The 17579-nt window shown below is 43.2% G+C and overlaps 1 protein-coding gene across 3 annotated transcripts in view; it reads left to right on the plus strand.

The window, feature by feature from the left end:
* The window catches only part of Adcy8 (adenylate cyclase 8), a 212775-nt gene that overhangs the window by 138671 nt on the left and 56525 nt on the right, over positions 1 to 17579 (plus strand). For 2 of the 3 annotated variants that reach the window (XM_026407468.2, XM_026407480.2), the window contains 3 exons: positions 6245 to 6345; positions 14260 to 14461; positions 16358 to 16447. In XM_026407468.2, the coding sequence (XP_026263253.2) occupies positions 6245 to 6345; positions 14260 to 14461; positions 16358 to 16447 (393 nt within the window). The remainder of the gene's footprint in view (positions 1 to 6244; positions 6346 to 14259; positions 14462 to 16357; positions 16448 to 17579) is intronic. The other variant, XM_026407475.2, reaches the window with a different exon arrangement.

Consider the following 17579-nt stretch of genomic DNA (forward strand, 5'->3'; position numbering starts at 1 on the left):
TGAGTATTCTGCTTCTCATTTGGATGCATACAAGTGGCAACATGGGGATGGAACCCAGTGGTCTCAGCTGTTCTCTTTCACTTCTCTAAATTCTACTTGTCCAAATCATTTTCATGATCTTGTTTTTATAGCATTTTAAGGGAATCATTCCACTGCATTATGAGGCCCCTCTTACGTTTTTGCTGCTCTTGTAAGTAACAAAATAATATGAGTATTTAGGCTTCCTCCTCAGGTACAAAGAGCAGGTTTCTAAGATGCTCAGGGAAGAAATCCACCTCTTATTCAAACAGCGGCCTTGTGAGACTTTTTTATATTCTTGATATCCCCATGTCAATTATTGCTACTTTTACCACCCAGTATGTAGTCAATGACTTCAAGGGTCATTTCACTCACATCTTTTTATCAGACCAATTACCCATTTCCAGTCCTACAAAGCCAGCAGAGTCAGAAGTACCAACTCCCCCCACAGTGATGCAGTGTCGGGTGGTAGAAGGCACTGACCCAGTGCTCGAGACCGTTCCAATGCCTTCTGTATAGATCCCATCACCATCTACAGCCCAGGGCTTCTAGTTGAAGAACACAAGGAAAGTCACAAGTCTCTCAGACTCACCATGGCTTGAGGGACCAGACCCGTCAGGAAAGGAAGCACACGCATTCCTCCTAAGGATGGAGGGTATGGGAAGGGAAAGCAGAAGACGGTGGGTCAGAAACTTGCAAAAGTTTTGTAAGAATTCTCTCATGTTAGTCTAATTCCTCACAAAGGAGAGGATGCCATTAGAAGATATGCTACCATTCAGGGTCTTCTGTTATCCTGTGGTGGCAGGGATGTGGGGACATCCTCCCATCTCACACTTTTGAAGTCACTCATCTTAGATTTATGCTAACATCCTTCCTTATGATTCAACCACTTTCATTCAAAGGTCAGACCACTTAGAAGGAAGTGTGCCAGTGAGACTCCACAGCTCACCTGTCACTTGTAGAATTGCTCTCATAGATGGTTTGATTGGACTAGACACAAAAATGGAGAAGAAAGATGCTATGTTCCAAAATTTAAAAATCGTTGCAAATTAGATTCTTACTTTTTGTTGTAATTATGCATTTTATCCAAATGTCTAATTTTTAGGAAACTCTAAGCCACACCATTATACATAATACATGAATTTAGCAATAGGATAGAAGCTGAATTTCTTCATTCACTTATGCAAACTGGAAAGATTGTCCAGATTGAGATGCTTCTTGAATTTAAAACATATTAATTTATTTAATGAAAGGTGTGTTACAAAATTCTCTTTCTTCAAACCAGATTTATCCAAAGATGGAATGGGCTCCCAAGTAAGGTATAATCCCCCCAACCTGAAAGTATTTGGGTCTGGGTTAATGGCTCATTCCTGAATTACTAAGTGAAATCAGCATTAGTAAGTCTTTGACCAAGGGCACCAGACATGTAAATCTCATCCTCTTTATAAGATTTTGCAATAGCACCCACAACTTAGATAAATAAAAAGACAGAGTATAGCTGTAGTTTAGACAACTAGTTAGATACTTGCTTTAAATGGAGGCATCCTCTACTTCTTGCAGAGATGTTAAGAATTTAGTCAGCACCTTTCAGCTTATCCTTGAAATAGAGATGAGGAGGGCGATTTCCATCCCCTTCACTGAGCAAGATTTCTAAGGACTGCTTCAGGTACTAAAGAAGATTTTTCAGAACTATCTCAGAAAAGATTGGAAGCCATGTCCATCAACTCTACAGCTAACTTCACTGATCATTCCTCTAAGGATAACACATCTGGAATGGGCTTTTTCTTTATTTGATCAGACTTGGATTTCTTGGATTCCTTGTGAACCATTGACCCTCATTTCTCTGATTTCAATTCTGAAAATAACTTTCAAGAGGACTCAAGGCAGCATCCCCAGACATGAAGCAAATGGAACACAAATTCTTCATGCCCAATTCCTTAGAAGGAACTCCAAGTCTGAACTTCTTCAAATCAAGCCAGAGTTTTCATTTCTAGGATAACTTTATCATCCTTCCAAGACCCTGGGCTCTCCTTTTCTGTTGTGTTTACATAAAATCCACTATGCTTTTGGTTTCCTCCCATGTTATCAATTCACCCATCTGGGACTAAGCAGAGTCTTTCATTTAGCTTTACATCCTGCTGAGAATCCATTCATCAGTGATGAAAACACAGCAGTGTCGTTCCACAGGGTGCTTCTGAAGACCAGGTGCCCAATTCACATTCCACTTTCATCCTAACCAAGATTTATATAGAACCAATTTTTTTAACACATTCCCTTTTTATATATCTTGATCATATCTCTAATATATAGCAAGCAGAACTGCCATGCATGCTAAGAACAAGGGCTAACCCTGAAGATAACAGGAGATAGTGCAGCCAGTGAGACCTCACACTGGAGTCGAACTCTTTGGATCCCCTTTTACAATAAGTGGAGGTGAGGCTGAGTTGCTCAACTCTTCTAATCCTCAGTTTCTATATGTACAAAATGGAAATAAAATAAACAAGATTTTCCTCAAAGTCTTGTTGTGATCATTAAATGGGATCCTCCATGGAAACACGCAGTACAGTGCCCACTTCATGCTGGGAATTCATCATTATTCATATTTGTTATGCTAGGTATGTTTCTGAATCAACTCGAACCCTACAGATTGAAAAATAATAATATCCCAAATTCTAAATTAATCTCTCAAAGGAATCATTTGACATTTGTTCCGATAGCTCACTCTTTTAATTGGTACGAATCCCATTTATAGTTGGCTTGTGTACTGCCTCAGGCATTTCCTGCCCATAGACAGGGGTTCAGTGGAAAGAACTTCACTACAGTCAAGAGATGTGGCTTGTTGTGTGCACTTTCCCACCGATCAACTCATTCCCTTCTCTGATCTTTGAGGTCCTCACCTGGAAGAAATAACAATTTCCAAGCTCCCTTCCAGTCCAAGGACTCAGTGAATTATGAGGGTCCTATGGTCCTCCCCAGGACACCTTTCTTAAGGGTCCCTGGGGGAGCAGAGAATTCCACGTATTGCTGGTGAATATTTTAGGAAGCAAGGGTAAGAATAATGGCAGGTGTTTTCTCATTGCATGTGTCTCAAAAGCACATATATGAAGTTATGGTCCCTTTTGCAGAATTCTTCCTAATATGATGCACACATCAGTCAAGCAACACTTTCAAGGTCCCCACTGAGTGCAAGGTATCGACAAGGTGTGAATATTGGAGTAGAAAATAACATTCTGGAAGGTAACACCGCAGCTGAAAAGTACACTTCCCAAAGCCAAAAGTATAGCAACAAAATAACTATAACTAATTGATTAACAGAAACAATTTTGTAGGGTTATCATGTATAAGCACTGCTCTAACACTTTGCCTATATTAACTTATTTCATCCTTCCAATAACCTTTATAAGATAGCTCCTAATCATACCCACTATGAGACATAGAAAACTTAGTAAATTTTTCCAAGCTTGCATAGCTAGTAAGTGTTGGCTCTGGGAATCAAATCCAAGTAGTCTACCTCTGGATTATGTCTATGCTCATAACTAAGATATGAAAAGGGCAGTGGGGCCAGGTGAGGAAAGAACAGAGGGGACAAAAGGATTGTCTAACTTTGACGCAACTCACTAAATATAGCTATGAATACAAGTATTCAGACCTTCACACATCCAGAGGAAGTTAAATGACTCACTCACTCCTCGGTCTCGGTACCCTATCATCCTGAGCCAATTAGAAGATTTCATTTCATAAGTCTACTCTCTTTGCCTTTCAAAGTAACACTATGCTCCATTCTGAAACCTAGTGTTCTGTGGTTGATTGACATTGCCTTCACAAATATGATGAGGTTCTTCTTTTGTGTGCTTGTGCTCAGCACTGGAGTTCAAACATGGAAACCATAGAATGTTTTAGCATTGCAGAATTTAGACGTCCTCCTTTGACAGAAAAGAGGCCAGAGATGAGAAGAAATTGGCTTTGTTCAAAGTGAAATACTGATAGATCTAGAGACAAAATAAAGCTTCTGCTTTGTCTCCACAAGCTTGCTACCTGGAAAGGACGGAATCCAAAACTTTATGCAACTTTAGTCTGAACAAATGATCCTGTGATATTTTTAAGTCATCAGTGAGAAACATTCAGGAGTCAGAGATTCAGGCTTAGAATCTATAGGAAGAGACATTTTTTCCAATGAGAAAAGGAAAGGAATCCTTTGCCAAGGAGTGAGTTCTCAAGCACCTTCAAATTGAGAGTACTTAAAATCCTGGAAAGCCTTGCTCCATCCAGCTGAGAGAGAAGAAACCCACTTCCCCAAACAGAGCAGAAAAGGTCACCTGATGAAAATCCGCAGATATTTGAGTAGACAATTTGAAAGACTACCTCCATTACAAATGCAGGTCCATTATAACTTTCTTATTTTGTTGTGATGATGATGATGATGATGATGATGATGATGATGATGATGATAGCGGTGGTGGTGATCATGACAGTGTTGGAGAAGAAGTGGTGAAAGAAGAAAAGGATTAAGCAGGCCAAACATAACTGCTGTTGTTTTTTATAAAATCCCATTATTAAAATTACATTACCAAGCTGCTTTGAAATTAATCAGTCAGTAAAAATAATCAAATCTTAGGCAATTGGTTGTCAGAAGGAATCCAGATATTGCTCTTTCTTTTAATTAACTTCTTTATGGCCTATTCATTTATTTTTAAGCAAGTGTGTTTGGGTCTCGTGCCATGTCCTTAGACAGCACTATTGGTAATTATCAATAACGTGGATTTTCTATGGACTTATCGGGATTGAGGATGGCTTATAGAGATTCTTCAGGGCCTTGTTCCTGGATCCCCTTCCAGACACCAACCAGATTGTCAGCAACTGAGCAGCAGCTTCGATGCAGGGGAGTAAAGAAAGGTCTGTCTTGCAAACAAGAAACGTGTGGTGTCTGTGCAGCACTGTGCACCACCCAGGCAGCTCAGCCACTGCAGGTCCCTCACAAGCCTGCACCATGACACTGAGCAGTCAGTTCCAGTCCAAAATCAGGACGACATCCAGAAATCAGCAAGGGAGTAAAAACCTTGTAACTCTACTGCAAAAACCACTCCAACAACAAGTTAGACTAATTTTATTATTTTGCCGATATAACTGAAATCTTATATTAGTATTGTGGACATACAGCTTAAGATGTCATGACAGATCTATTTACCAGCTTCTTGGATAAAGTGATTCTGACATTCAAATCAAAGATTACAAAGTTCCTGTTCCAGGCTTAGCTTTCTATCTCCTCCCCTAATCCAAAACTAAAATGATCTGTATTCTGTGTGATCAACTGCAAGTTACGAGACATCTCTGGCATTAAGGCAAAATACTTGGTTTAGAGTTCTAAGGTCTTTTTAAGTTTTATAACCCTTCCCTGTTTTGAAAGAAGTAGATTTTTTCTCAGCTAAGCAACTCCAAGATGGTTCTGGACACAAGGCTGGAGTTAGGAAAGTACATATTCAATGAAAGCCTTCCAGAAGCTTTTAAAGCTGGACAATGAAGTTACTGAGAGCTCTGGGTAATTGAAATAAAGTTAGCACCATTGCTCAGGGCTGCCTCAAGCAGAAAACAGAAGGGCATTGAGCATGTTGGCCCATCAATCTTGGTGTCTCTGCTGGGAGACAAAGGGCTATCCTAGTTGGAGATCTCCTGGGCTACTTTCTAAGATTCTGTGAATTTATTTATTTTCAACAGTTATTTAAAAAAGAAAGAAAGAAGAAAGAAAGAAAGAAAGAAAGAAAGAAAGAAAGAAAGAAAGAAAGAAAGAAAGACTCCTGGGAAAATATTTCCCTATATACCCAAAGCTGGCAAAAAATAAAGCAAGGTCCTTAAATGATTTAAATTTACTCATGGAGAAAGCCAACGTGAGCTTAACTTGCTGCATATGTAGCCGTGTGCTCTTCTGTTAAGATGGTACTAGTCCACAGGGAGTGGGGAGGGCCATACAGGCTCATGGAAAGCCCCTCACCCGAGACTCTTCACGAGGTCGGCTGCTGTCTTTTTCCCTGGCAGGCTGCAGGGAGGGTGGAGATAGTGCACAAGAAGGTTTATGAAACTACTGATTCCTCTGAATTCTTTTTTAAAAATTGAATTGCCTTGTTTTTTTTTCTCTTCCCCCTAACCTCAGACACTGCTAAAACTTAACTCTTCCAAAAGCCTAACTCTGCTGCAAAGTAATTCATTCTCCTTGTTTTTCTTTCAATTGCAGTATTCTCAAATGAGGGATGAAGTATTCAAGTCCAACCTGGTGTGTGCATTTATCGTTCTTCTATTTATCACGGCAATACAAAGTTTGCTTCCTTCTTCAAGGTAAATATGAAAGGAATAAGTTATCAGGTGCAGTGTCTCTCCTGACCCCCACTGGGGCAGGGCAGCTGACCTTCCCCAAGGGTCAGAATTTTAAATGACTGGATCCAAGATCCACGCCAAGATGTCTGACAATTCAGTATCTATTCTTGATTGTCTTACTCTATATGAAAATCTCATTGCTCTGCCAAGGCAAGACTCTTTTGCCCAATCTAATGAAAACAATAACCAAAACCAAAACAGATCTGCCATTATTGGGCACTGTACACATGAATGCAGAAAGAAACTGACTATCAGAGCCTCAGTCACCATTCACTTGTTCATTTTTCTATGTAAATTATTTATAAAGACAGCATCACTTCTTCCTGGGTCATAAAAATTGGCACTTTAACAATACTGCAAATACCTGTATGTGGTCCAGTCACTTCTAAATACTCTGCACAGAAATTCAAGAAATCCTCACTGCGACCCTATGAGGGAGATACTGTGCTCACCATCACTTGAAAGAGGAGGAAACTGAGGGTCAGAGGAGTACAGAAGTTGCCCAAGGTTTCACAGTTGAAAGATGCTACACTCTGTATTTGAACCCACAACGCCCAGCTCCAGAGCCAGGGTTCTTAACAAAGGCTGGGGCAGGAAGTGCACAAGAAGAGCCTTGTGACAATTAATTGGCTGTTGACTTGACTGGATTCCGAGAAACCAAGATGATTTTTGGTAATGCACACGTCTTGGTGTCTCTGTGAGTGTGTTTCCAGACACATTTGGCAGCAGGTCAGAGACCAGATTAGGTAGGACCTAGCCCTGAGCATGTGCAGAACCATCCAATGGGGGAGGGATATGGAAAAAGAAGCAGAAGCAAGGGGAGCCTTGGGCTGCACCACCGACTGATCTTGAGGGGTGCATTTTGTGCCTCTGCCATCCCCGGCGTGCAGCCTCATCTTTTGAACATCCGCTTGCACCAGAGACTCTCCAGGCATCTCCTGGCTCTGATCTTCTTCGGGAGAAGCCTGTCTAAACAAGCCCAGAGCATCCTGTCCTACAAGAAAGCAGGGAAACCAACAAGCACCAGGAGAGTCAAAAGGACTCTAAGCCACCAGAGAAGCTCCCGCTGTCCAAAGAACTCATAATGTGAACTTTAGTCGAGGTCATTTTTAGAAAGTTCAATCAAAACCCAGCAAATATATGGAACGCCATAAATTTATTTTGATATTTTTTTAAGTTGTTCATCTGTGGTAGGAACTGGCTGATCATCTTGAAAACTGATGAACAAGTGAGAAACAAATATTTTTTTTTCTTCTTTTCTCTGCACTGTACCACAAAATTACTGAATAGTAGGTAAAGGGGATGTCACAAAAAGTGTTCCAGCTTTAGAAAGATTTTAAGAAAACAAAAGAATTAAAATTTCACCATTTTCCAACCCCCAATGAATTAGTGGATCTATGAATGGGACATCAAAGAATGCAATTAGCACAAAAGGGAATGACAGCCACACCTTCCCCAGGGAAGAACGTGATATACTACCTGTGGTCTTACCAAGGGATCGAGCCTAAGTCTGATCAGACCTGTGAGTCCAGATTCTGCTCTGCAGAGGTTACAGAGAGTGAGGATCATAGGAGAGTGTAAAATCCAGACAGAGGCAAATACTGCAGGTGAAAGGCACATATCTTCAATAAATAAGTTATAAGAAAAATAAAGTGATAGAGAAAGACTTAAGATTTAAGACAAACCAAATTTAATAAGATAATATTTTTAAACTTTAAAGGACAAACCAAATTTAATAAAATAAAATAGGTGAGACAAAACTACAGTGTCCACAAATGGATGATAAAACTACAAAGAAATGGAAAGTGATTAGCGTGGTTGGGAACAAGGATTGTGATTAGGACAGGCATATGGATGGGGTATCACTGTGCCCCCAAAGATTTATTTCAGAAATCAAGTGACTGCTACAAAAGTAGACACTTTATAGCAACTTATTAAGCTAAACTTTTATTCTGTAATTTAAAAGAAATTCTTAAAGAAAGAAATAGCCAGAGACAGAGGCCAAGAAAGATCAAAGGAAAACCTTGTACTTCTGCCAAATGTGGGCTAGGAAAACCTTCTGCCCATAGCCACCGAATGCTTATCCCGGGGCTACTCTGCATTCTGGAAGGGCTCTGATCCAAAATGTAAAAAATAAATAATAATCCCTACTCTATTATCCTTATAATCTAGTAAAATAATACAAGAAATCATTAAAATTCATGTGTCTGTCTAGATTTACATGCTACATGGGTGGCTACTTACCTGCTGTGCACATAGGAAAACAAACTAGGAAGCAATTGCAAAAATCCAGGCAAGAAACAGCAGGTCAAGAGAGTGGCTATGGAAGAGATGAGAGATATGTTAGCTATTCAGGGCAGAGAGTTCAGAATTCCGAGTGGCCGACTGGAGGTGGGGATGAGGTAGAAGGAGGAGACCTGGATGACCCTGCTGATCTGGACAATCACTTTCCCCCCGTACTTCCCAGTTGGCCTAGGCAGGTTCCCTTCTCAGGTAGCATGACCAGAGAAGGTTTGCTAGTCTTGCTACCCTGTTTCCTGGGTTCAAACAGAAGAGACCTGGAACCTTACCCAGCATCTCAGGAAAAGGAGTCTCTGTCCTCAGTTCCAACTGAAGTCCCTACCTGCAGTGCAGATAGCAACCCAGGAAAACCTGATCATGAAGGAAACATCAAAGCTGAACTCTGACCAGACCATCCGCATGCTGTGGAAATGAGCTGCCCACTCACCCTGGACACAGCAGAAGCCTTCTTCAACATGTACTCACTTTGTTTCTGATTGATATTCTACCACTGAACAGATAGTGGGTGCCTTTCCCTCACGTTTCTTCTGTCATGGAGTTTTAACAGATGAGGCAGTCTCTACTCATGTGACCACAGCTAATTCCCAGCCCCTGAAGGAAAAATTAATGGACCCTGGCAAATTAGACAATGCAAGCCCAGCTCTTTTCTTAGTTTCTGCATGTTCACAGATGTTCCTGTCCTAGAAGGGTAAACTGAGGAAAAACTAGGAAATACCTTCAAACACCTTTCATGATTACAGAACAACGCATCTACGTCTGCATGCATAGTAATGGTGGGGGGAGAACAGGAGGAGGAGTCTGAGGAGAGGAGGATGAGGAGGAGGGAAAGAGAGAGTGATAGTGAGCAAGAGAGAGAAGGTAGTAAGAGAAAATAGAGGCACTAGGTCTGCTTATTTCCTATGCATCTTAGTAGCTGTTGACGTATTGAACCTCCTTGAAGCTTTCTCATCTGTATCATGGGGATGATATAATGCCCACTTCTCAGGATTGCAGTAAGACTTAAATCAACTACGTCCATTCTTGGCAAATTCTGGTTCCTTTTTCCTTTCCAATTCACATATTTTCATCTGTTGAAAAGGCTAAGAATATCTACCTCCCAGAGCTGCTACAGGATCAAAGGTAAAATCACACTCATAGGCTCTTTGCAGATTCTAAAGTGTCATACAAATGACATCTTCTGGAAGGATCTGAGTCTCTGTTTCCTATTGCACTGCAAACTGCTATAGGCTGTTCCCTCATCTCCACTGATCCTTGCCTTCCCAACAATGTCACATCGTAATATCAACCCAAACCCTGTTTTAAATATAGACTGAAAAGAATAATTAGAACTTAATGTCTAGAAATGACTTGGATAGAGCTGTTTGCAAATCCCTTGTCATTCTTTCTGAGACTCAGTTTAAAAAATGAAAGGTTCTCTTTCTTGTATGCGCCAACAATACAAAAGCAAATTCAAAACCCCTGGATGCCTGAATAGCTCTATAATTAGATGAAATTTACAATCTGATGTTATAATGTTTATGTGTGCAGAAATAAATGAATGCTAAGGAGCTACTGCAGAGATTTCCAGAGGAATTTTATACTCAGTGCCAGTACCTTGCTTAGAAAGCCTGTCTTGTAATTAACGCTCTTCCCATAGATCTTTAAAATGCCTTTGATCTCCTGAATTTCCAACATGAATAGAGAAAAAGAATTAGCATTTCTCTACGTTCTTACTTTTCTGCTTTATTACTGTATTTAACCTCCAGCCTCCTTTAAAAGTTAATCTTTAAAATTTCAAATTTTTGGAACAACAGTTTTAAACACAAAAGAATTTGGTCTTGCCTCTGAATCACACTGCTTGTCTTTTAGCTCTCCTTCCCTTTATCAGCAAACTCAGAAGGAAGTCATGTAGAACTGTATCAGCGTAGATCAGGTATAAGGGTTCCAGTAGTTTTGGATGCAAGTCTTTCCACACAGCCCTCAGCATACCCAGATGAGCCTCATTCCTGCAGAGCATACCTAAAAGCCCAATAAGAAGATGGGTAGAAAAGCACCAAATTTACAAATAAATGCCTCTTCAACACCATGCTGAAAGACAGAATATAAGAGAACACATGTCCTCCATTCTGAATGTTTTCAATCTTTGCCAGACCAGAGACCCATCCTTAAACTCCCACGTGAGAACTCACCACTTAGAGGCAGGGAAAGAACAACACCAGACACGCATCCCCAGTGCCAAAGATGAGCAGGTCAGCCCTGCCCTCCCCCTGGGGAGGACACACCAAGTGCACAGAGACAGTCCGGGAGTGTGGGTCAGAGTCCTCTTCCCTATGCAGGCTGGGGAGGGGAGGATGAGGGTCCACTCTACAGAAATCCTGAGTCAGTGGATATTCACTAAGCATCTCTGTGCACTCATCCCTACCCTGGGATCATGGAAGAACCCACAGAGGTAGGAGTAGCATAGTGTGTGGGGCAAGCTTCATGACGTCCAGACCATGAAAAGAGAGAGAGGAGGGCAGAAGAGAGAGTCAAGGGCTGCATCCAGGCCCAGTGTACACACAGTGGTGGCCACTTAAGAGTTTGAAGGTCTGGCTGAGCATCTTTCAGATATGCCTTTCCCTGGCCCGTTTCTGCCTCACACTTGGAAACAAGACACGCTTGCCCTCCATGCTGCTGCACACTGTCAAGACACACCAACCTTGGCACTGGCCCCTTCTCTCCTGAGACTGCCTGACAAAGTGGCCCACCTGCTTGCTCCTTTCTTCACCTCCCCTGGGTGCGCAGGAGTAATGGGGTGTTGTCAGGGAGTGTTTCTTCAGCCTGTCGGGGGCAGGGAGTCTCCCATCTGCTTAGAGCCCTCCGGGAACTCAGTACTGCACAAACCTTCTGTTCTTATCTAGGACTCCCACAGAGACTTCTTGTCAAGGTGATCCATGGAAATCAAAACTGTGCAAGTAGGTTTTCTTCACACGGGCTAACAATAGCTGGGGCTGCGGGAGGTTCATTTCCGGTCTCGGGGTAGCTTGACCATGCAGACGGGCATTCTTGGTTATGCCCTCCTTGTAAACTTCTTACCACTCCCAGCTGACATGAGGCTTTGCTGCCGCCACTTGCTCCAGCCCATTAGCTCCTCCACAGCTTCATCTTGGGGCTTCTTGCTTCTGCCTGTCACAGCCTGATGGACAATGTGTTTCACTCCCAAATCTTCCACCTTCACCTCTTCACTCCAGTCCCAGAGTTCCCCCCGTATCCCTCTAACTGCCCAGACATCTAGATAATGTCCAACCAGATGTCCACAGTGCTAAATATTTGGCTAGGCCAAAATCAAATTCACCACTTATCCCCTGTACTTACCCAGTCAAGATGGTCAAAGCCTTAGCATCATCCTTAATGACTTTTCTCTGGAGAAAGTCCCCTTGTGCACACATATGCGGGCATGAGTGCATGCCCCCCCCTGCGCGTGCGCACGCACGCGCACGCACACGCACACACACACACACACACACCACTTATTAAGACTGCCTCCACATCATTCCCTGCACCTCTCAATTACCAATGCTATTGCCCTGCTTTCCTTTTTTCTAAACTCATGCCTCAATTATTTAAACCCCCTAAATGCTTTTCCTCTTCACTTCATCTTTCAAATACACAGATCCAATCACCTCCCTCCTGAATCATCCATCATCTTAAACATCTGCCCATTGCCTATGAGAGAAAGGCCCCTTCCTTCCCCTCCAGTCCTACAGCCTCACCAGCTGGGCTATTGGAAGATCCTAAACATACCTGCCGCTTCTCCTGATGCTTTGCTCATGTTCCCAACACTTCTCACCTGAAAACTTCTTCAGCCCCCAATACCTAATCCAGCTGTTACCTCTTCCATGAAGCCGCCATTGAGCCCTTTTCCTGTTTCCAAATGAAGGCTATTTGGAACTCTTTCTGGATCACAGCATTCATTCCTTGAAGTCCATATTTCTCTCTGGATTATGATCTTCTAGAACTTGTGTCTTTGATCCTGGTACCCTGACATACTCACTGGTACCTGGTATCCACTGTGCTAGAAAAGAAAGCTCTTTAAATACCATGCTGAAACCACAGAAGCAAAAAGAATAGTGCAAACATGAGAATCAATTGCTTACCAAAGTGAGAATACCAAAGCAATGTAGCACAACAGACTTTAACTTTTTTCTTTAACACTCATCAGCTGAATGGCCCACTAGGAAGCTGCTTTCTTGTGAGCCTTCACTCTTTATTTAGGAAAAAATCAAAAGACCTCTTAAGTTTGCCCTGAGGAATGGAAAATATATGTCATACATATATTTTAGGAAGTAAAGCTCAAAGCATCATTTACACAAGGGTTACTAATAATAAATATAAAAAGTCCAGGCAGCAGGACAGTAAGAAAAGGTATTAGAAGATGGGTCCAACTTAAACCAATATGCACATATCTCAAGGAAGATATTAAGGTCAGGTAGATAAATTTCACCTTATAGAAGAAGGATAAGATGAAATCTCTGGTTGCCTCTGTCAAGGTGCCCTTGAACATCTGCAGCAGCTGACTGGCTGAAAGACCAGTTGGGACCTTAGAGATGCTAGTGTGGGATATGAATGTTCAGACACAAAAGAGAGAACAAGGATGAACTTCTAAGGAGAATCAATATGTCTGGTGATGAATTGGTTGATAAGGAGTGGAAGCAATTAAAAATGCCTCCAGAGTGATCCCTAAGTTGCAGGAAACATCCTGATACCTAGGCAGAGTCATCTAATAAACACAGGTTTCCATGGGACACAGCTTTCATGAAAACTTGAAACCGAGGGCAGCAACTTGGGAATGATTTTAAGGCTTGGACACAATGACTTTTCCTTAGCATGCCTCAAATTGCACCTTTCTCTCTCTCTCTCTCTCTCTCTCTCTCTCTCTCTCTCTCTCTCTCCCTCCCTCCCTCCCTCCCTCCCTCCCTCCATATATATACATACACCCACATACATGCATATATACACACATAAACACATGTACATTTACACACACACACTCTGTCTATATATATATACATATACACATATATGTGCATATATAATACATAGATATGAATTCTTTTCCATGCAAACCATAGTAATCACTAATCAAACTCAGGAACTCTAAACTTATGGCAAGTCCATTTCTCGGCCTCAGAGTAGATGGGAGGAAAAGCTTCATAAAACCCACCATGACAGGGAAAAGGCATGTGGGTTCCTTCCTCAGCCAGAATATAGAGATTAAACTCCATGGTGTGTTGCCTTGGCAGCAGTCGCACAGTGAGAAGAGGAAAAGATGAGCAGGAGCAATAAATCAAGCCAAATATTTCACATTATTTGCAAAGTTTCTCAACAGAATATTCTAGAGATGGATGGTATATATTATGTACACACACACACACATTTCCTGCTAATATCCTTTTTCCTAAATAAGAAAACTTTAGGAGATTATTGGGTGCAGTTATCGGGTACAAAGAGTGGGGAATGGGGAGGGGAAATTATAAACAAGATGGCCAGGGTTGTTCAGAAACTTGGGACCAGATGACGGACACCATATGACCCCATGTCCTGTGTTCCCTGCAGAGTGATGCCAATGACCATCCAGTTCTCCATTCTGATTATGCTACACTCGGCTCTGGTCCTCATCACCACAGCAGAGGATTATAAGTGTTTGCCTCTCATCCTCCGGAAAACCTGCTGTTGGATTAACGAGACCTATTTGGCCCGGAACGTCATCATCTTCGCATCCATCTTGATTAATTTCCTGGGTGCCGTCCTAAATATTGTAAGCATCCCAAGCCCTCCAGTCCTCTGATGTCTGGTATAGGAAGGAATTAAGGGTTTATGGATCCTCCAGCTTCCTGCATTGCCCTTCCTTGGTATCAATTACCTTCACGTGCCAGTTCAGCCCCAAGCTTAGGGACACACAGCAAAGGTATGACTATTATCAGATCTGTGTGTTTTTCTGTTGAAAAATTTTCTTTTTCCAGTGGGGGAGGTTATTTGCTCCAAAGAAGCTCCCAAAGCCCTTCAGTTTCTGTACTGTCAGTGGCCAATCAATTCTAACTGTCGATGAGTTGCTCACCATTTACTTAAGAGGTGCCCTGCGATCCCTGCCTGCTATGTGCCATGCACTAAGGCAGGAGCTTCATGTATTTTTGTATCTAATCCTCACTAAACCCCGTGAGGTAAGTCTCATTATCCCCACTTTATGGCTGAGGAAACTGAGCTCAGAGACATGAAATAACTTGATAATAAGGTCTGTCTGACTCCATGACCTGTGCTCATTCTGATATTGTAAACTGTCTCTCTGGGAGTGGGAACGGGGCGGGGGCGAGGAAATAAAATAGCTGTCACTCACTGAGCACCTGCTGTGCAACAGGTAGGTATTATTGTCCCCATGTGATGGATGAGGAAACAGCATTTCAGGAAGGTAGAGTATCTTGCCTTTGGTTTCTAAGGATGCATAGAGCTCAGACGAAATGCCAACTGCCATAATACTTATCACTGTTTTTAATTACGTGGTCCACATTTTAATGATTTCTATTTCTCTTTAGAATTGTACCATGGTAGCAGTAGGTATTCTGGGTGTATGTGTGTGGAGAAAGGGTAACTGAGGCTTGTGTTGTGACTGAAACCATCACTGAGCCCTCTGGATCGAGAGTTTGTGCTGACCCAAGCTGTAGATGCCAACTTTTGGCCTGTGACAGGGGTTCAGAAGACCTGAAATTCTCTGTCAGATTGGCTTGAGCTTGGTGGTGGTCCTTTCAGTGAAGGACTTATGGGGAAAAGAGAAAGCCATCATCTCAGAAACTCACCATCTAATGAACATGTTACAGATTACGGCAACTGAAACGGAAGTTTGTAGGATGGTTGGCACAGTCTGTGGAGTGGTAGCCATGATCTCGAGTCTTGAAGGTGCAGCAGATATTTCTGGGGTGCAGGATTTGGAAAGAAGCCCAGTGATGCTAGGCCAGAGCCTTTGGAGTCAGATAGACCTGCGTTCAAATCTCAGGTCCACCCATCACCAGCTGGGTGACCCTGGACAAGTTACTTTAGTTCTCAGAGTTTCACCTTTTTTTTTTTTTTTTTAGTTGTAAAATGGGGATAAAATAGTGGCTTCATCACAAGGTGGTTGTGAGGCTTTTGTGTCTCCAGTGTCTGGCACAGAGAAGGTGTTCAGCCAGTGGATGTTATTCTTTCCTGAGGGCCAAAAAATCCCCAGCAGCAGCACCGGTCCTAGGAAATACCTGTCATCCTGGTGCTGAGTGTCTTCTGGAAAAAAAGTGTCCCTTCAGGTCCCTCAAATCCTCCCAGCTATTGATCTGGAGACGGGCTGTGATCTGACCCCAGAAGTCTTCTCCTGCCGTCCAGCTTTGTCCTCTGAGCCCCCAAGCACCCTCCAGCAACCTGACATGACAGGGCCAACAGAGTAGTCTTAACCCATTTTCCTGACGGGCCTGCAAAAGCTTTTTCTGAGCCAGCACTTGTTTTAAATAAAGGAGGCACTCCAAGCTGGCCCTCCATTCCAAGTGAGCCCCTAGGGCCATCTAGCCCGGGCTGTGGCGGAGCCCAGCTCTGATAGCACACTCCCTCCCAGCACTCACACTGACTTTGTTGTTCCTGTGTCTTTTTGTTTTTTGTTGTTGTTCTTTTTTTTTTTTTTTTTTTTAATTCGCAGCTGTGGTGTGATTTTGCCAAGTCGATACCCTTGAAGAACCTGACTTTCAATTCCTCAGCTGTGTTTACAGATATCTGCTCCTACCCAGAGGTATTTATTTACGAGCTCCCCTTGGCGAGTTGCACACAGACATCTCACCAGCTCAAGTCAACAAGACTGGCTGGAGGGCCTCAGGAAGGATTCCCGGCCCACCTTCCTCTACCTCTTCCTCCTCCTTCATTTTTCCCCCCTTGGCTGTCTCTCCTTCTCTTCTGTGTCTTCTGCTTGCCCAGTCCTCTTTCCTGTTCCCTCCTCTCCCTCTTTCCCACTCCACTCCTTCCCAGTATCCCTCTTCCTTCTTCCCCCTCCTCCTCCCCTTTCCCTCTATCCATTTTCCTCCTTCCCCCAAGGCCTCCTCCCCTACTCATTTCCCTCTAGCTTGCCTAGCAAATCCTAGAGCAGAACATGTGCCATCGTCCTCAGTTCCAGGCAGAACTGCTGCTGAGAGAGCGCTTGATGCATTGAAAAGGCAGAAAGGACAGAAAGGCAAAACACAGAAACCCACAGCTCAACTTCCCTTGGAGTGGTGGGGGAGCTCCCAGATCACCCTGGGTCAGGAGACACCCAGCAGCAGGCCCTCCTCACCAGGCGAGTCAGGCCCTGTCTTAGCCACGGAGTCACAGGATCCACCTGCGGGGTCTGTCAGCCGTGCCCCAGGCCTTCACATATTGGGGAAGAAGTTCTGTCTCAGGAGGGAAGACCCCACCCAACCCCCTGCCCTGGGCACCCGGGTAAACTTGTTCTCTAAGAGGCCACCCCCTCCGAGACCCCTCCAGCCTGTGAGAAAAGGCCCCATCTCTCTTTAGGCCTGAGAATTGGCCTGATGAGGCAGAGCCTTGTGAAGTCCTCCAGACACTTATGTCAGAGGTGGCCACTGTCTCCAGGTTCTGACTAGTAAAAGCAGGGCTCCAAAAGCAGCTTGCTGGGCTCACTCAGCAGTGTGCCTGTCTGATCTCCTTCTTCCTCACTTCTTTCCACCCTTTTTCTTTCTCTCTGTCCTTCCTTCCTTCTCTTTTAATTCAGTTATCCTTTCTTGGTACTGTGATGGGAACCACATCTCCCTTATTCTGGCTCCCCAGTCCTGGAGGAGGTACTGACTAGGCCTGGGGCTGTGCAGGGCTGGGCGGGTCAGGTTCTGTGCAGGGACCAGATGGCCAGACCACGTGCCTGGGACTTCCTCTCT

Source organism: Urocitellus parryii, chromosome 7, assembly GCF_045843805.1.
Source record: "Urocitellus parryii isolate mUroPar1 chromosome 7, mUroPar1.hap1, whole genome shotgun sequence".
NCBI classification, from domain to species: domain Eukaryota; kingdom Metazoa; phylum Chordata; class Mammalia; order Rodentia; family Sciuridae; genus Urocitellus; species Urocitellus parryii.